Source organism: Neovison vison, chromosome 13 (assembly GCF_020171115.1).
Source record: "Neovison vison isolate M4711 chromosome 13, ASM_NN_V1, whole genome shotgun sequence".
Taxonomy (NCBI): Eukaryota; Metazoa; Chordata; class Mammalia; order Carnivora; family Mustelidae; genus Neogale; species Neogale vison.
Window position 1 is genome coordinate 76,550,510 of NC_058103.1, and position 21,194 is coordinate 76,571,703.

Here is a 21,194-nt window from a genome sequence, read left to right on the forward strand (position 1 = left end):
CTTGCATGGGAGAGATGCATAGCTACTTGCTGGACAAAAAGGGAAAGGGACAAAAGTCTCACATGGAAAGGAATAAAGTCACTGGAGATATTTTCTCCCATACAGTCACTTGAGACCTGCTCCTTGTCTGGAAGCAAAATCCAACAGACAGCCAAATCTGCTGGAATGCTGAACTGAAAAGACTAAGCAAATTATTTATGAAGGAAAAAATGATTCCGCATGTAAAATTAAAGCAAAACTAAATATTCTGTGTTTCCAATTTACCCCAGTTTCTACAGTTTAAACACAGGTTTTTTTTTTTTTTCTTTTTTAAAAACAAAGGGTGTTTTTAAGTAGTTGAAACTGTCTTACAGCAATCAATCCAATTACTAAAATTTCTATTCTGGAATCCATTTCCAAAAATAATTAAAGGTCATCAACCAGCTGGCCATTCTTTCTCACCAGCATCTCAGTGGGAGTTCCCGAAGAAACTTATTGTGGTTTGAACCATAGCCACTGGAATTAACAAACACTGAAGGGGTTATTGGGCTGTAGATAAATCCCCAAGTTTTTTAAGTTGGTGAAAAGAGGTTTCTTGGTTGGTTTGGGTTTTTGTTTTTTTTTTTTGGAAGTTGAGATATAGAAGAAAAAAATAAATAGAACTAAAAAGAAAACCCAGGGGCATACAAATAAAGGAATTTAAAATCAAAATTTAACAAAAATTAAAATTCAAAAAAATTTCCATAACATATTTATTAAAAATTTTTAAATTAAAAAATATAGGCTTACTTAGAAAAAGCATACAAGAAGTGTATAAAATACAAAAGCTCCCTTCCCCCAGTATTTCCATTCCCCATAGAGAAAGCCAGTTTGGCATGTAGTATGTAGTTTTTAAAGACATTTTCTATGCATTCATATATCTGCCTAATATGTACATGTATGCTTTTTCATATAAATGGATTATACAAGCATTTTGTTCTGAAACATATTTTTATTTTTCCATTTCTACTTGCCATTTCTACTATTCCAAACAATGCTTCAGTGAATTTCCCTTGCACACGTAGTATATCTTAGGACATTTCTGCAAGTGTGTCTATAAGGCAAATTAGGGCTGGGCCCAAGAGTAAACAGGTTTCAAATTTTGATACTCACTTACCCTCAAAAGTATGACAGTTTTTTACTCCTACTTACAGTGTTTCAGATTTACTGTTTTCCCTATGCTGGCCAACACGGGATATTATCAATCTTTTCCCCCTCTGTCAATCTAACAGGTGAAGATTTGTATTTCACTTGTATTTATTTAATTGCCTTAATTTGCATTTCTCAAATTATGAATAAGAACAATTACTTTTCTTATGCATCTGTATTTCTCTTTTTTTTTTTTTTAAAGATTTTATTTATTTATTTGAGAGAGAGAGAGACAGTGAGAGAGAGCACGAGCGAGGAGAAGGTCAGAGAGCGAAGCAGACTCCCCATGGAGCTGGGAGCCCAATGCGGGACTCGATCCCGGGACTCCAGGATCACGCCCTGAGCCGAAGGCAGTCGTCCAACCAACTGAGCCACCCAGGCGTCCCTGTATTTCTCTTTTTGAAAATACCAATCTTGGGCTTCTGGTGGCTTCTGCCTTCGGCTCAGGTCATGATCTCAGGGTCTTGGGATCGAGTCCCGTATGGGGCTCTCTGCTCAGTGGGGAGCCTGCTTCCCCCTCTCTCTCTGCCTGCCTCTCTGCCTACTTGTGATCTCCATCTGTCAAATAAATAAATAAATAAATAAGAAAATACCAATCTCTGTCATTTGTGTATTTTTTTTTATCAGCCTGTGGTTCCTTTTTTCTTGTTATTAATTTGTAAGTTTCTTATATATTAGGAAATTACCCTTCTGTCAAATGTGTTGTTAAGTTTGTCTTTTGACTTTCTTTTTGATTCTCTTTTCATTTCATATGGCTAAATTTGTATCAATCTCCTAGATTTTATATCATGTTTAGGCTCTTCTGATCTCTTCTATCAGAAAAACCTTCTGATTTCTTCCATTTTATGATTCCATATATTTTCATATTTAAATCTTCATTTCATCTGGAATGAATTTAAGTATAAGAGTCAAGATACAGCCCTAGCTTAATCTTGTTTCAAAATGCTAATGAAATTGTCCCACTATCTTCTACTTTATCCTTTCCTCACAGGAACTTTGCTACAAAATTCTCAGGTGTACTTGGATGTGTTTCTGGAATCCATTGTTCTGCCAAGTCTATTTCTGTGCCAGAATCCTGCAGTTTAAAAATTTTTTTTAAGATTTTATTTACTTATTTGACAGAGATCACAAGTAGGCAGAGAGAGAGGAGGAAGCAGGCTCCCTGCTGAGCAGAGAGCCCAATGCGGGGCTCCATCCCAGGACCCTGGGATCAAGACCTGAGCCGAAAGCAGAGGCTTTAACCCACTGAGCCACCCAGGCGCCCCAGGATCCTGCAGTTTTGGTTGTTTGTTATATTTTTTATTATATTTTAAAATATACCTTTTAAATTTGGAAAATTTAAGTATTGAGTAGATGAAGGAGAAAAGTTTAGGGAAAAATTTTTGTGTTCTAGGTGAGTCCAAAGGTTTAATTCTTTGCTCCTTTTCTTTCTTTTCACCCAGCAACCTGTCAAACCAGTCTCTCCCCCAAGAAATTAACAAAATGTGGTATTTCCAGTTAGACAATAACAATTCTGGGTATCCAGTTTAGAGCTTAGCATTCCAGGCTAATAGGAGGGAGAGGCAGCAAAAAAGGGATCCTGACCTCACAGTTCCATGAACAACTTTAGCTCACAACATGCTTTAGAATAGTGGGCTGTGCTAAAGATTGAGACCTGAGCTACAGTTGGGGCCCCCTTAGCTATGCCCTATGCCCCTGAATTGAGCCAAGTAGTGCTATCCAAGAGCAGAAGGAGCTCATGCTGGATGTGGCTGATGGGGAGGGATGACGTAAAAGTCCCTTTACTACCCCTCACAATTCTCACACCTTCGGAGTCTTGTGCTTGGGTAACATGCAGGATGGTTTGCTGCTGGCTATATAAGGGATGTAGGAGCTGCAGAAAAGCATACTGGGGAGGGGCTGAGAAATGGAGGGGAGAAAGTAATTTAACATAGGGCATCTTTCTTTCTCAGCCTGAGTCTTTTTTTTTTTTTAAAGATTTTATTTATTTATTTGCCAGAGAGAGAGAGAGAGGGAGAGAGAGAGAGCGCACGCAAGCGAGCACAGGCAGACAGAGTGGCAGCAGAGGCAGAGGGAGAAGCAGGCTTCCCGCCGAGCAAGGAGCCCGATGTGGGACTCGATCCCAGGAGGCTGGGATCATGACCTGAGCCGAAGGCAGCTGCTTAACCAACTGAACCACCCAGGCGTCCCAGCCTGAGTCTTTTTATTTGAGGTCTTTTGTGTTATATAAACCCAGGTCAACAAACGGAGGTCTAAATTTCTCATAATTTGTTTGTTTCCTCTTTATAAGTCACTAAATACAAAGGAGAAAGGGAAATAAAAGTTTAAGCATACATTTCTTCTGGTTTTTTTTTCAAATGACCTTTTTTGTTTACTCAAATTTATTTAGCAGTTACCCATCTGTTTCATTAATATGCGTCACCGATTGTTCCTCTCACATGGGGCATCTGATTAAATCATTACCTATTTACCTGGAGCCTAGCCACGGCAGCCTGCCCCAGTGACAGGTTCTCAGCAGGCCATCATTTCGGTGCAGCTACCCACTCCAAAGGATGCTAAATTGGTCTGAGCTGCTGAGACCAAACGGTCTTACAGATTATTTTATCTCAAACCCTTCATTACACAGATGAGAAAACTGAGGTCTACTTCTAATAGCCTATGAGTCAATAAACAAAATTTGGATGGAAATCAAGTTCTGACTCTGAATTTCCTCTTTCTTGGAATAAAGCAAAGAATTTTTCCAGTTGCTCTAGAAAGTCTCAATCCTCTTACTTATCACAAATGCAAAGAAGCTATTTCAGAGGCATATTGGGGAATAAAGTGGAAAAATGACATGCTTCCATCCCAGAGGACTGAAGAAGGGTGATAAGGTCGATGTAAGGAGATTTAAGACAGAAAATTCAGGCTTTGTATTTCAGGATCTTCTTCACATGCATTATGAAAAGCTGCTCTATTCTCAATGTTTGGGATTCCATCTCATTCATCAGGTTGCCAGGTTTAGCAAATAAAAATACAGGACACTCAGTTAAAACTGAATTTTGATTAATAATAACAAATAATTTCAGTAAATAAAAAGAAATATATATATATATATATTTTAGCATAGTGTGTCCCAAATATATTCCATGGTACATACTTATACTAATAATCATTTGTCATTTATCTGAAATTCAAATTTAACTATATTTTAAATGGCCATCTTAACCAGGTGGTATCTTACAAGAAATCAGGAACACAGTATCTGGAACATTAGGTCAGATATGGGGTTTCATAATGACCTAAACCAACATAAGAAGTTAAATACACATATCCACCTCTGTCGTAGATGTCCTGGAAATAATATGCTAAGAGCTCATTTCACTTCTTCCTAATACTAGTTCATTTGGTAAATATTCCTGAGCTATCACTGCATTTCTCTCAGTTCATATTTCTCTCTGGCTCATTTTCCCACTCTCCCACTCCCTGACAAATCCTCTTCTTAACTGTACTAGCAGCTGGACACACACCAGGATAACGGCTTCGAGCTTCCTGAGGGTGTATGGCTGGGTGTGCATACCCTCTTCACATATCATCCTTTGGGAAAGCTGCTTTGGGGATGCATCCCTTCCGGGGAGGGTGAGAGGAAAGGAGCGCCTGTCTTCTGTATGTTCCCCTGCTCCCCCAGCAGCAAGCTTCTGGAGGAGTGGTGGGGAGGAAGACCTGCACTGCAGCAGCCCACATGTCCTCATTAGCAAAAAAAAAAAAAAAAAAAAAAAAAGGGAAGTAGAGCTATTCATGGGACCTATTCATGGGGGGGTTTCCAAACTTAAGGAATAAGTCCTGGGTAGAATCCTGGAGCTCTATCAGCTGTTAGACTGGGGAATTTCCAGACATGCAGGGGGCACTCTCAGCAGGCCCTTCCCCCACGGTCCCTGCCACCACTCCATAGGAGAACTGTTCCATTGCAGGGCCCTTTCTTCCCACTAAACAGTGTCTAGGCCTCTCAGAATCACTGAGTCCCATGGCAGGCAGTTCCCTGTATGGAAAGGGGCAGGGCACAGCATCGTGCTGAGAACTAATTGCCATCCAACAGCAGGAGCCAGCGGAAGGCTGCAGAGCAAGTAGAAACATGGCAGGCGGATGCTGGGAAAAGGTCTTCGGGATCTGGGAGGATATGGCCGTAGGGACAAGCAGCTTGCTTTGGCTGTTGATGGGAACCTAAGAGACACTGCAACAGAGCTGAGACTGTGACTGCACTGTGGGTGTGGCTTTCTCCTCTAAGCCAGACCATCTTCTAGAACCTGGATTCCTCCAAAGAGGCTCGACGGCCAGCCCCAGTCTGCAGGAGTCTAGTTCTGCTTGTTTTTTCTTGTCCCCCCGCCCACCCCCAGCTCTGGCAACCTCCAGCTGAGAGCAAGGAGTCTGTTTCTGGGCATGGCCAATCTGCCACAGCCCCAGTGAGATGCAACAGCAAGGCTGGAACAGGACTGGCTGAGATTCCTGGTGGGAGGCAAGGGTGGTGATGGCTGTCAACACTCGTGGCCCCACCTCCTGTCTCCCCTGGTGTCTGACTAGCCGAGGACTGGGGGAGAGCTGGCCCTTTCTGTCTTACCATATATCATATTTTGTAACTAACATGCAGTCTCACACACACTCCACCGGACCCCAGATGTTGTAACTTACAGGAAAGCCAGAACATCAAATTGAGTCACAGAATTTGACTTTGAAATCACTGCCGTGTGGCTCCCCAATTCACATGCACCCTGTGAGTCATACCTGGTTGTCGATCTTGATCTCGGTCAGGGTGTCATTCTCTCTCAATGCCTCCACCAGGGCCAGGATCCCAGTCCCAGTGATGAAATTGGATTCGATGTTGAGGCTTTTCAAGGTCTTATTCACTTTCAGCATATCTGCAAAAGCCTTATTATGCAAAAAGTAACCATTAATGCTTCCAAAAGTTGATTTACTGAACTCCCCAGCCCCAAATTAAACACAGAGGTTTTTTTATACACTTAAAGAAAAACTTAGTTAAATCAAACTAAGAATAATTCAGTCCAGCAGCCCAGGCTTATGAATTTTGTATACCTGCAAAGCAAAAACAAAAAACAAAAAATCCTGACATAGGATTACAAAGTGTTGGGATGGCTGAGTGGCTCAGTTGGTTAAGTGGCTGCCTTTGGCTCAGGGTCCTGGGATGGAGTTTCGCATCAGGCTCCTTGCTCAGTGGGGAGCCTGCTTCTCTCTCTGCCTCTGCCTGCCACTCTGCCTCCTTGTGCTCTCTCTCTTTCTCTCTCTCTCTCTCTCTGACAAATAAATAAATTTAATTTAATTTTAAAAAAGGATTACAAAGTATTTAACTTTGTTGGGTTAAGAACATTAAGTAAAATCCCACTACCATCTATTATCATTATCAGTTTGTTTTCTGTGTGGGGGCGGGTTCTGTTTTTTGCCTTTTTTGTTTTTTGAGAAAAAGACACTTATTTATTCATTTTTAAAGATTTTATTTATTTATTTGGCAGAGAGAGAAATCACAAGTAGGCAGAGCAGCAGGCAGAGAGAGGGGGAAGCAAGCTCCCCGCCGAGCAGAGAGCCCGATGCAGGGCTCAATTCCAGGACCCTGAGATCATGACTTGAGCCACAGGCAGAGGCTTAATCCAATGAGCCACCCAGGCACCCTGAGAAAAAGACATTTAAACATTAGAAGAAATGTAGAAAGGACCTGACCTCAGAATTATTTTACTGTTGACTAGAAAACTTTATTGTTGACTAGCATGTGGCGCTACTGGTTTAGTCATATTATTTCAGGTCATCTATAAATTAGAATTCCTCAAAAATAACTTTTGGAATATAATTACCATTCAGAGTGGCAAATCCACTGGACACTTCTAGTTCAAAACAAGAGATATATACATGCACCTGCCTATTCCCCTTACACCCAAAGTTTGCCACAGGCATGAAGAAAAGATACCATTTTTAAGTGACCGAATTCTCACAGTGCAAGAAAAACAAAAAATAGAGGGCCATTACCTTGAAGAATTGTTGAAATATAGAAAAAAGACAGACTGGTGGAGAAATGACCACCAAAAAAGCTGTTGCCTGAGACACCAGAGGTAAGTCCCGACCAGGGCATCTCATTAAAGAACTGTCTTAAGAATGGACTGGGGGCACCCAGGTGCCTCAGTGGGTTAAGCCTCTGCCTTCAGCACAGGTCATGATCTCAGGGTCCTGGGATCAAGCCCCACATCGGGCTCTCTGCTCAGTGGGGAGCCTGCTTCCCTTCCTCCGTCTCTGCCTGCCTCTCTGCCTACTTGTGATCCCTCTTCTCCCTGTCCAAAAAAAAAAAAAAATCTTTAAAAAAGAACAGACTGGAACAGCTAGAGCAGATGGAAAGCACATCCTCCCTGTACCTTCCTGGAAAAGAAACACCTGCCAGGACCACTGTCAATGAAAACCTTCCCAGGAAGAGCCTCTTGTGAGGCTAGGACCTGAGATGGAAGGTGTGCAGAAACAGAGGCACCTTCACACCTCCCATCAGATACTATGTGGAGAAATGGAGAGGAGAGGCAGCCATGTGCAGGAATGAACCCCTCCCAGAGTGAAGCCCCCCTAGCTGTGACTTGTGGGATACTCCCAGCCACCTGCCAGCTCCTCACCCTTCAGAGGGCGCTGCCAGTCAATCCACCTGCCTGCTTAAAAAAGCATTCATTCATTCATCCACAAAAGACTATTGGGCTACTACAATGTGTCAGCAGCAGAGAAAACAAAAATCTCTGTCCTAAGAAGGCAGTTGATAAATTAATAAAATACATAGTCTGTTGGATGGTGACAAATAGGAAACAGAAAGGGCTTCCCTTTTAAGGGAGAGGTCTATTGGCGAAACAGATCAACACAACTTCGAGGAAATGATCCAGGTTTACACAATACCACCTCGTTCTCTGCAAGTCTGGCAACCAGTGACTGCCAGACAAAGTAGGAAAACCAACCTCATGGAAGAGAAAAATCACATTAGCCAAATGGACAATATGTCATAGAGAGAACAGAGATTATTCAGGGAACAGAAACTAATGTAAAATTTCTAATTGTTATTCTCCCTCTTCTTTCCCACCAAAAAAGAAAAAGAAAGAAAATACACTGTATCCATAAAGTAAATACTGGCTATTGTGGGGAGAAAAAAAAAAGAGGAATTTGAATAAGAAAATGTTCTGAGGGCGCCTGGGTGGCTCAGTGGATTAAGCCTCTGCCTTTGGCTCAGGTCATGATCCCAAGGTCCTGGAATCAAGCCCCACATCAGGCTCTCTGCTCAGCAGAAAGCCTGCTTCCTCCTCTCTCTCTCTCTCTCTCTCTCTGCCTGCCTCTCTGCCTACTTGTGATTTCTGTCTGTCAAATAAATAAATAAAGTCTTTAAAAAAAAAAAGGAAAGAAAATGTTCTGAGAAGTTCAAATATTACATTGAAATAAGGAAAAGTAATGGACATCCAGAATTACAAAATGAGCATGGCTGAAAGACCAAGTTGGTGAGTGAGAACATAAATCTGGGGATATTCTTGAGAAGGTAGAGTAAAAAGACAAAGCTAGGAAATATGAGACAAATTAAAAGGTATGGGTAAAGACAAAGAAGTTCAACATTCATTTAGCAGGACTTTCAGAAGGACAAAAGAAAAAAAGAAAGACAAGAGAAGGGAAAAAAATTAAATAGGAAACAAATTTCCTAGAGTTGAGAGTTATGAGTCTTCATCTGAAAGAACCCACTGGATGCTCAGGCACATACAAGTGAAATTTCAGAACTCCAAGGGAAAAGAGAGAGTCCTAAAAGTATCTAGTAAGAAAAAACAAGTTACTTACAAAGGAACAAGACTCAGACCAGCATTAGTCAGTAGATACCAAGGCCCATGAAAACGGAGATTTATACATTTACATAGCCAGGTAACTGTAAATACTGGTGAAAAGTTTTAAATTTTTGTAATTAATCCATATACAAAACATAGACTATAAGGGCATAAACATATATAAAGCTGAAATATGTGAAAACAATGGAAGAGCTACAATTTGAGAAAGAAAAAGGAGAAGGATGAAGGCAGAGTATAGAATCGCTCTCAGCTTTTCTAATGGAGAAACAAAAATTACCTAAGATGATAAATCAAAAACAAAAAAGTATGTGTATCACAGGTTTTCTATTCTGCCTGCATGTTAGAAGGATCTAGAAGCTTTAAATATATACACCACCCCCAGATGAATTAAATCAGAATCTTGGGCTGTAGATTGGATTGCTATATAATTTTTAAAAAGATTTTATTTATTTATTTATTTATTTATTTATTTATTTATTTTAGAGAGAAAGAGAGAGAGAGTAGAAGTGGGGGGGAGGGGGTGGTGGTTGTGGGGAGGGAGAGGGACAAGCAGAATCTACACAGAGCACATGGCCCAACACAGGGCTCAATCCCAACACCCTGAGACCACAACCAGAGACAAAACCAAGCAGCAGGACACCCAACTGACTGAGCCATCCAGGCATCCCTGGACTTCTGTATTTTTAAAAAGCCCTGAGATCATGGCCTGAGCTGAAGGCAAATGCTTATCTGACTGAGCCACCCAGGTGCCCCCCGCCTTTTTCTTTTTTAAGAAAAGATTTTATTTCAGGATTGAGAACCACTTTGATTAAAGTCATAAAGACAACAATTAAAAGAATGAAAAACAAATTGCTAATACTGATTGCTCTGGGAAATGCAACAAGGAACTTCTTAATTATTTTAATTGTTTTTATGGTGGAAAAGACAGGAAGAAGGAAGAGAAGGAATCTAACTTGGGACCAGAACAGGATTTCTCAACCTTGGCACCAATGACGTTTGAGACCAGAGGATTCTTTGTTGTGGGACGTTATCCTGTGTCCTACAGGATGTTTAGCAGCTTCTGAGACCCACTAAAAGCCAACAGCACTCTTCCCAGTCATGACAACCAAAAAATATCTTCAGACCCTGCCAAATGTTCCCTGGAGGGCAAAATTACCCCAAATTGAGAAGCACCAGACTAGAAGAATAATCCTTTTGTATTAGTCAAATAGTTGCTTTAACTGCAAAAAAAGCTCGAAGATTTGGACTGACATCATTGTACACCATGTAAATTAAAGCGTTATTTATTCACTGCTAGGTCCTTAATTAGAATTAAATGTACACATTTTAATTACAGCATCAGATGGAAATACATCAGGCTTTTCCTTATGGACACTCCGGGCTTCAAGATTTGTGTTCATTATTAGAATAACAAAATGTCGAAGCAATTAGGCCTTTATAAAAAAAAAGTTGCAGGACTTCCTGGCAAGTAGCCAGGATCTTGCCACTTTCTTTTAAACTGAGAAAACACTTTTCTCATACTGAACAAAACAGAGGAGACCCAGCCAAACATAACCCTGGGCTGCAGGCCCAAGTTAATTTCAGTTCAGCAAATATTTAAGCATCTATTACATGTGCTGCGGATAACATCAGTAAAACAAAGACTAGATTTCTTAAATGTTATATAAATAGTTACAGTAGAAATACATTTTTAAAAAATATTCTATTTATTTATTTGACAGGCAGAGATCACAAGTAGGTAGAGAGGCAGGCAGAGAGAGAGAGGAGGAAGCAGGCTCCCTGCTGAGCAGAGAGCCCAATGCGGGGCTCAATCCCAGGACCCTGGGATCACAACCCAAGCTGAAGGCAGAGCTTGACCCACTGAGCCACCCAGGTGCCCCTAGAAATACATTTTTAAAGAGAAGGTTTTGCTTTCTGTGCTTTATAGGATTATATGGAAAGCTAGTGTCCTGCATTGTCCAAATCTGGACCATCCACAGGGTAGCCTCAAGACACATGTGGCTCTTAAGCCCTTGGAAAATGGTTGGTCTGAATTGAGACGTGCTGTAAATAGAAAATTTGCACTGGATTTCAAATATGTGGTATGAAAAAAAGTAAGGAAAATACCTTATTACACTTTCAAATTATATTTTGAAATAATATTTGGGATGTATTGGTTTAAATAAAATACATTATTAAAATGATTTCCATTTATTTCTTTTTTTTTAATGTGGCTACTAGAAAAATTTTAAATCATACCTGTGGCTTACATCTGTGGCTCTCATTTTATTTGTTATGAACAGTGCCATCCTAAACTCATGACTTTATATGGCATCATTGTTAATAGTAAAAGCATTTTTTAATGTATCTGGACTTTTTCTGCCCCCTGCTAAAGATGTGGCTACACAGAAGTGAACTTGCTTACAGGTTCCTTAAATGCACTTCCTGGCTTGTCTACATGCTTTGTAATCTTAGTGAAGTTACTCAAGCCTCAGTTGCCTCATCTGTAGAATGGGGATAATGCCATCTCACATATACATAATCCGCATATGTTCACAATAATCCCACAAGTGCCTCACTGAATCTGTTTATGAACTTAATTTTCTGCAGCTTTTTAAAAGATTTTATTTATTTGACATGGGGCAGGGTGGGCAGAGAAAGAGAATGAGTGAGGTGGGCAGAGGGAGAGGGAAAATCAGGCTATCCTGAGAGCAGGAAGCCTGATGCGGCACTGGATCCCAGGCCCTGGGGATCGTGACTTGAGCCAAAGGCAGATGCTTAACTGACTGAGTCGTACCGGCACCCTTCTGTTTGTGAATTTTAAAGAGAAAAATTTCTTGAAACTCTTTGCTTTAACACTGATCTTTAATTCTTTTCTTCTTCTTCTTTTTCTTTTTTTTTTTTAAGTAATCTCTATACCCAAAGTGGGGCTCAAACTCACAACCCCAAGATCGAGAGTCACATGCTGTATCAACTGAGCCAGCCCAGCCAGGCAGGAGCCCCCATCTTTAATTCTTTACAGTGAGTTGTTCAGTCATAATCACCTTTTGAAAATCTCTGTTGCCTCTGGGGTAATCAACCAATTTTCAACCTATAGAAAGGTTCTTTCTTGAATCTGGCACGGCTGAAACGAGAACCATCTGCGGGCTACCAGGTGAGGGCTGGACCATAGGATCCCATCCAGGAATCAGGCCAGAGAGGCTTGTCACTTCACACCCTAAGGACCGCAACTATTCCTTTCAATTGTGTGGTGTGCTTGTCACGTGGTATGCAATCAACACATGGTTGCTGCATTAGAAACAGTATGGAAGAGTTTACTAGATTTAGAATTTATTTAGTCCTTTAGCAAGTTATCTATTTGACGGGGTAAAAGAGTTAGACTGGTGTATTGACAATGGACTATAACCTATTTCCATCCCTGCAAGTTTAATGCAACGTATTATATAGAGATGAAAATCATTTCTTTATTCATCCCTTTAGTCACTTAGATACAAAATGTACTGCGAATATTTTGCTTTATTGAAAACAAATCTACCAAACAACAGAGGCTATATAAATCACATACTGATGAAAATCCTTAAATTGTTAACTTCACCTTTACTGATGATCTGGTTCTGCTTTTTCTTTTTCTTTTTTTAAGATTTTATTCATTTATTTGACAGAGAGAGATCACAAGTAGACAGAGAGAGAGGAGGAAGCAGGCTCCCCGCTGAGCAGAAAGCTCAGGGCTCAATCCCAGGATCCTGGAATCATAACCTGAGCCAAACGCAGAGGCTTTAACCCACCGAGCCACCCAGGCACCCTCTCTTTTTCTATTTTAATTACAGGTTTCAAATTCAAAACTGCTTTCAACTTACACATTTACATATGTAATAACTGCTGGTGAAAACATCAGTTCTGTAGCTTAGTCCCTGTTACATAAATACTTATATATGCTGTTGACAGCATGGAAATATTCTTAATTGCTGAGAATTTGGAGGGCATATTCATTCATTCTTTTAACAAGTGGTGTTCGAACATGTACTCTGTGCCAGAACTGTGATAGGTAAGCCCCTACTTTCATGTGGTCTGTTATTTTATTTTTTTTATCTTATTTTATTTTATTTTATTTTTTAGGGGTGGAGCAGAGGGAAAGAGAGAGAATCTTAAACAGGTTCCACGCCCAATGCAGAGCCCAACTTGGGGCTAGATCTCACAATCCTGAGATTATGACCTGAACCGAAATCCAAAGAGTCAGATGCTTAATTGACTAGCCACCCAGGAACCTCCCACAAGTTACCTATTTTTAACCCTATTTTAGGTCTTCCAACAGACATGTTACTTTAAATCACATCAAGTCAAGAAAACTTGTTTTTCCAGCTTGATTCAAGGGCTGAGCATTAGACGTTTGTAGAACCACAGCCTGATGCTCAGGCTGCCCCAAACAGACATATTTTAGCAATTGTATGACAGGGAGGCATGGTGTACATGTGTACATCAAGTATAGCTTGATGGCTGAAGCATCCTGCTTATAGTACCAGAAAAACCCAGTGGTACCACTTATTGGCTGTGTTACTCTGGAAAAGATACTTAACTTCTCTGAGCCTGAGACTGCTCATTTGTTAAAGTGGGAACTAATAATAGTACATACCTCATAATATTACTGTGAGGATTAGGTTAGCTGATGTGTGTAAAGCACAGAGATTACTGCTGACATTTACTAATTGCCCAAGAAATGTTAGCTATTAATAGTAATAACATGGATGTGGTAATAGTTGTAGTGCTTACTTGGGTCCAGGGCGTCCTTATTTAGTCAAATTACCTAAAATGCATGGAAGGAACAGGACTTTTTTTTTTTTTTAAGTTTTATTTATTTTAAAATTTTATTAAATTTTATTTTTAAAAAATTTATTTATTTTAAAATTTCTTTTCAGTGTTCCAAAATTCGTTGTTTATGCACCACACCCAGTGCTCCATGCAATACGTATCCTCCTTAATACCTACCACCAGGCTCACCCAACCTCCCACCCAGGAACAGGGCTTTTGATTGGTTATTCTTTTCACATTCTGGTTAACAGCGTTAAAAAAATGTTTTAAGATTTCATTGTTTAAAGTATTTTTGAAACAGACTAATCCATTTCAAAGATTAAAATGAAATATCCTTTTATATGTGCTGACTTCCTATAGGATTTGGGGGTCTTATAATATCCATGGACTGTGCCAGTTTGTTCACATAGATACAAAAGTTTCAGAAAACTTGTACTAAGCACAGAGCAAAATCTAAATGTTTATTTAGCTAAATGACAAATCCAATCTTATTTCTTTCACCTAAAAGTGTAGCGCTCACAAAATTTTAGTTAATATTGTCTCATTATAACTGATGGTGTTTAACTGTGTAGAAAATATATTTATCAGATCTAAAAATTGTTAATTGGTAAAACAAATTAAAGATAGTTTCTATTGAATTAAATACTTTCATCTTATATATATATATATTTTTTTAAGATTGTATTTATTTGGGAGACAGAGAGAATGAGAGAGGGGAAGGAGGGAGGGTCAGAGGGAAATACAGACTCCCCACTGAGCAGGAAGCCCAATGTGGAACTTGATCCTGGGGACTCCAGGATCATGACCTGAGTCAAAGGCAGTCAGTTAACCAACTGAGCCACCCAGGTACCCTTAGGTTATATTTCTAAAAAAAATTTTTTTCTAAAATTTTACTTACGATCGCCACGGGGTCATTGCTACGGGTTGCAGCCAGGCTGAACTTCTTTACATGAGTGTTGGTTTCCAGAGCTTTTGCAAATTCCTTCAGGGTTGGAATTGGAATGTTCTAAAATGAAGAAGACACAGACAGTTGATAAACTGTTCTGTAGTCCCAGCTACCCCAAGTCAAGGACCCACAGCTTTTAAATACCTTATGGGTTTAGATAGCTAAATCCTTTCTAAAAGACTCATTAACCATCTTCGAGCCACGGAGCCTTTCTGGCCAGTAGCACCACTTAGTGTCTAAGAAGGGAATCTAACACAATAAGACATTCTAGCATCACCTTTCTGTTCACTTTAGCCAAGAAATTATACATATACCCAACTTCCCTCCTTTTCTCTTTCATTCTCTAGATTCTAGCCAGACTGACCTACTTGCCAATCTTTAAACATATCATGCTCTTTCTCTCCTCCACACCCTCAGGTATGCTTTTCCCTTCACCTGGAAATTCTATTGTCCTTTTCTTTGATTCATTCCTAGCTGAAATATCACCTCCTTTGTTTACTGACTCCCCTAGGCAAAATGAAAAAATTCTTCACCTGCAATTCCATAACACTTGGGGGTTTACCACATCATGTTGTAGTTAATTATTTAGTGTTTTGCTCCTAATAGAAGACTTTCAGAATAAAGACCAAATGATTCCTACTCCCTCTTTCACAGCACTCAGCACGGTCCTGACCACTGGGAGGGAGGCAACATGGGATGCACTAGAGGTTGACATGAGTCCTGGATGCCTACAGATTAGCTCTGTTGCCATGAGCAACTTAACCCCTTTAAGTGGCACTGAGAATTAAATGAGATGCAGTAGTTTCCCCTTATCCATGGGGGATGTGTTCCAAGACCCCCATGGATGCCTGCAACCATGGATAGCACTGAACAATATATGTATTTTTTTCTACACATACATACCTATGATAGAGTTCAATGTATAAGTTAGGCACAGTAAGAGACTGACAATAGTAACCAATGATAGAATAACTATAAAAATATATTATAATAGAAGTTATATGACTGTGGTCTCTCTCTCAAAATATAGCTATACTCACTCTTCTTCTTGTGATGTGAGATGATAAAATGCCCATGTGATGAGGTGAGGTGAGGTGAATGACATAGGCACGGTGATATAAGGTTAGGCTACTCCTGATCTTCTGACAGTACATCAGGAGGATCACCTACTTCTGCACTGTGGTTGACTGAGGGTAACTGAAATCACGAAAAGCAAAACCATAGACAACAGGGAACTATCGTAATGAATTTCAAGTATTTAGCAAAGGGTATGGCACAGAGTGAGTACTCAATGTAAGCCAGTTATTATTACTAAATGGCAGATGTTGGCCCAAAAAGAAGCAACAAAATAGATACAGGCAATGTTCTCTCTCTCTCTCCCTCCATCTACCCACCTATCTATCTCGCACACACCCTTCTTTCCCCTCTCTGTCCATGTTTCTTGAGAGACATGTCTCTTTCCATGTCTCTTGAGAGTGATGACTAATTACCAAAGAGAATAAAGCAGAAGTAACAACTGTAACTTTAGGAAATAGGCCATAAAAAGGCACCGTGGCTTCCTGTTTGTTCTTTCTTTTTCTCTTTGACCGCATGCACTGAGGGAAGCACATCGTCACGACATGAGGACACTGAGACAGCTCTATGGAGAGACCCATGCATGTGGTGAGAAAAGGAGGCCTCCTGCCAACAACCGCTTGAGTGTGCCATCTTCAAAGTGGATCCTTCCACCCCAGTCAAGCCTTCAGATGATTACAGCCCCTGATGACAGCTTTACTAACAGCCTCACTTGAGACCCCGAGCCACAACTCCCCAGCTAAGTCCAGATTCCTGACACTCAAAACCTGTGTGAAGTAATATTTGTTGTTTTAAGCCTCCAGGTTTTAGAGTAATTTACTACCCAGCAGTAGATAACCAATATTATATGTTTAACACAAATACAATGATTCTTTCTGAAGAATTCCAGAAATCACTTTTTAAAAATTTCTTCTTTGCAACAGAATATCTTGTGTCATAATTGGGGACTACAAGGGATTGGAACCAGGTGTGAAAGCAGGCCATTGGTCATCACTGTTAAATTTTCTAACTTCATGATACATCAAGTGACTGAGAGTAACCATAATGAAATACCTTAATGTTGTTGAGGTTGACTTCTTGCAGGCTGGGATCATTGGCTTTCATTTGCTGCAGACTCACTTCCACATTGGTAGGATTGGGCGGTTCCTCAAATATTGGTTTGACCTTCTCACCTTTGACCACATCTAACACATAAATTTTAACTTAATTTTATTTTTGCTCTTTTTTTGAAACAAATTTTAATTTTAAAAAGAAAATGTAGGGGCTCTCCTGCCAAAATCGGAGATGACTTCCCCCAAAACGCACTTTCCTTCTTATGCTCAGATTCTGATAATACTCTAATATCAATGATAGTACAGCTTATTCTCAACAAAGTAAGCATAGGAATGGTATGGTTCAGAGTTACAGTTTCAAAGAGGCAGTTATTGCTGCTGTATATGGAGCACTTTCAGACTATAATAATCAAGCCACAGGATCTGAGATGCAAAAAAGAAACAGTCTTTTCATTTCCAAAACCATACTGTTCTTCTGGAATATTTAAAAAAAATGTATTTATTTACTTATTCTTTTTAAGTAGGGTCCATGCCCAATATGGGGTTCAAACTCATGACCCCAAGATCAAGAGCCAGCCAGGTGTCCCCTCTGGCCTCTGACTATACCCACCCTTCTCGGATACCCATTTTGGAGGTTTAATTTTGACAAAGATATGGAAAGAGAAACGGATAGAAAGGCAAAATGGAACAATTCTCAAAAGCAGTTAACAGAAAATGTTTGCAGCATATATTAAACATACACAGTGTTAATATCTCAATATACACAGAGCTCCTACAAATCAGTAGAGAAGTCAATTAGAAATGAACAAATAATATGATCAGAAGAGTCTTTGCCACTCAACCAAAAATATAAAAAGTCATTAATCTGTGAAATAAAAAAATGAAATACCTTTTGAGTAGCAAAAAATAAAAAGTGAAGAGAGATAACATGTGCCATTGGCAGCAATGTGGAGGGAAACACATTGTCTTATGTTGTTGGTGAGAAGGTAAACTGATGCAAACTTTCTAGAAGACTCATTTGGCCTCACCTATCAAAATGGAAAATGTTTGTACTCTATGACCCAATAATTATGTATCTAGAGGTCTAATCTACAGAAAAAATAGCCTGGACACATAAAGACATATGTTAGGGTTGTTCACTGACCTGTTGCTTGTGACAGCAAAACACGATAAACAAAAGTTCACCAATGTGAAAATGGCTAAATAACTTAAGCATATCACCTAATAAGGTGCTACCTATTCATTAAAAGAATATGACAAACCTACATGTACCGATAAAAGAAGAGAAACACAGTTTGAAAAAAAAGTTAATGGAAATGGAAATACACATAAATATAACAAAATATGTACAAGCTCTATATGAGGAAAATGATACAACTTTATTGAAAATAATAAAAGAGAACTAAATGGAGAGATACTGGGAGAGACTCAATATTGTCAAGATGTCAGTTCTTCTCAACTTGAGCTATAGATTTAATGCAATTGCAGTGAAAATCCCAGCAAGTTCTTTCATATTTATCGACAAACTACTTTTAAAGTTTATATGGAGAGGCAAAAGACCCAAAACAACCAACATAATATTGAAAATGAAAAACAAAGTTAGAGGAGTGACACTATCAGACTTTAAGACTTACTATAAAGCTACAGTAACCAAAACAGTGTGGCAGTAGTGAAAGACTAGACAAATAGATCAATGGAACAGAAGAGAGAGCCGAGAAACAGAGCCATGTAAGTACAGTCAACTCATTTTTGACAAAGGAGCAAAGGCAACACAATGGAGAAAAGATGGTCTTTACAGCAAATGGTGCGAGCATAACGAGACAACCACATGCCAAAAAAAAAGAATCTAGACATAGACCTTATACTGTTCATAAAAACTAACTCAAAATGTATCACCTAAATGTAAAATGCAAAACCATTGAACTCCTAGAAGACAACTCAGAAGAAAATCTAGATAACCTAGGGTTTAGCAATGACTCTTCAGATAAAACACCAAAGGCTTGGTCCATGAAAAGAAAGAATTGAAAAGCTGGACCTCACTAAAATTAATACAGATCTAATAAAAGATTATTATCCAAAATACACAAAGAACTCTTAAAACTTAACAATAGGACAACAATCTGGGTAAAAATTGGGCCAAAGACCTTAATAGACACCTGAAAAAAGAAGATCTACAGATGGCAAGCAAGGATTTGAAAAGATGCTTCACATAATGTGTCATTGGAGAAGTGCAAATGGAAATCATGAGATACTACTACTCACTTAGGGGCGCCTGGGTGGCTCAGTGGGTTAAGCCACTGCCTTCGGCTCAGGTCATGATCTCAGAGTCCTGGGATCGAGTCCCGCATCGGGCTCTCTGCTCAGTAGGGAGCCTGCTTCCCTCTCTCTCTCTCTCTCTCTGCCTGCCTCTCCATCTACTTGTGATTTCTGTCAAATTAAATAAAATCTTTAAAAAAAAAAAAAAGAATAACCTCAATCTGGAACACTGATAAAACCAAATGCTAGCTAAGAGTGGAGCAACAGAAACCCTCATTCTTTGCTAGTGAGAATGCAAAATGTTACAACCACAATGGTAGATAGTGGTGGTTTCTTACAAAACTAAACATGCTGTTATCATTTGATCTAGCAATCATGCTCCTTGGTGTTTACCCAAAGGAGCTGAAAGCTTATATACACACAAAAAATCCACACATGGATGTTTACAGAAGCTTTATTCATAATTGCCAAGACTTGGAAGCAACCATGATGTCCTTCAGTAAATGAATGGATAAACACATCCTTACAATAGGGTATTATGCAGTGCTAAAAAGAAATGAGCTATCAAGCCTGAAAAGGCATCGGGGAAATTTAAATGTATATTACTAAGTGAAAGAAGCCAATCTGAAAGGGCTACACATTGTATGATTCCAACCATATGACAGTCTAGAAAAGGCAAACTATAGAATAAGAAGATGAGTGGTCATCAGGAGCTAGGGGGGAGAAAGATGAATAGGTGAGCAGAGGAGATTTTTAAGATGGTGAAACTACTCTGCATGATGCTATAATAATGGTGGACACATGTCACTAGACATTTGTCCATACCCCAAGAGTGAACCCAAATGTAAACAATGGACTTCGGGTGGTAAAGATGTGTCAAGGTAGGTTCATCAAGTGTAATATACGTACCACTCTGATGGGGGAGGTAGATACTGGGGGAGTCTGTGCATGAATTGGGGGCAAGGAGTATATGGGAAATCTTTGTGCCTTCTGCTCAATTTTTTTTTAAAGATTTTATTTATTTATTTGTCAGAGAGAGTGAGCACAGGCAGACAGAGATGCAGGCAGAGGCAGAGGGAGAAGCAGGCTCCCTGCTGAGCAAGGACCCCGATGTGGGACTCGATCCCAGGACGCTGGGATCGTGACCTGAGCCGAAGGCAGCCGCTTAACCAACTGGGTCACCTAGGCGTCCCCTTCTGCTCAATTTTGCTGTGTACCTAAAATTTCCCTAAAATAATAGTCTTAAAAAGACTTAATAATATGTATATGCACAAAGGCCCAGAAGATGATGCATCAGACTTTTAATAGCCAACGTGCTGTCAGAATGTTACCCGTTGATATCCAAGTTTAAAAGGATAATCATTTTCATCTGCACATATGAAAAGCTAAAAAGAAAAAAAAGAAAAATAACATTGCTTATGGTCTGGATAAATAGCCCAGTATAAATGATGGTTTGTAAACATGCTGCTCAGACTAGAAAGCACCTGCTGAAACTCCTTCAAAGAGAATAAAATACAATTAATCTAAGAAGAGCTGTGATCTTCTGTAAGTTTTTACAGCACCTGGATCATGCTGGAGCAAAATTACCTGATTTTATTGGTCCATCCTAACCCTGGATAGGGAAGTTCCTTTGGGCAGAGGCCATTTTTTATCTTTGTACCTAAGCCTAGAACCTTCCTGACACACGGTAGGTATTCAGTAGATGACTAATGAATGAGTCAGTGAGAGAACCTAATAAGCTGTACACTTCTCCAGTGACTGACCCTTGGCGAACTGACAGAATCCACCTATGGAATCTACAGAGTGGAAATCTGATTCAACAGGCAGCCCAGTCAATAGGCCTCCCTCTTACCAACAAACTCTTGGAGCTCCCAAGTTTCACAGACCATGGACTCCACATCAACTTACTTCTCACAGGTGCTTTGCCACCTTTAGCGTTGGTCACTTCTTCATCAAACTTTGGATTGTTGAGTAAATTGTGTACCCCGAGCACAGCTAGAAACAAAGATAATCAGTAAATGTATCATAAGCGTGGGAAGGCATATTAGGATGTCCACAATGTTAACTTGCCCCCTTGAATATCAACTC

At 39.7% G+C, this 21,194-nt stretch overlaps 1 protein-coding gene across 1 annotated transcript in view; it reads right to left on the reverse strand.

The window, feature by feature from the left end:
* Positions 1-21,194, reverse strand: part of TMOD2 (tropomodulin 2) — a 48,937-nt gene that overhangs the window by 2,994 nt on the left and 24,749 nt on the right. Inside the window, exons 5-8 of the mRNA XM_044230924.1 lie at positions 21,015-21,101; positions 16,852-16,982; positions 14,677-14,784; positions 5,923-6,066 (exon numbers count right to left, since the gene is read on the reverse strand). Of these exons, the coding sequence (XP_044086859.1) occupies positions 5,923-6,066; positions 14,677-14,784; positions 16,852-16,982; positions 21,015-21,101 (470 nt within the window). The remainder of the gene's footprint in view (positions 1-5,922; positions 6,067-14,676; positions 14,785-16,851; positions 16,983-21,014; positions 21,102-21,194) is intronic.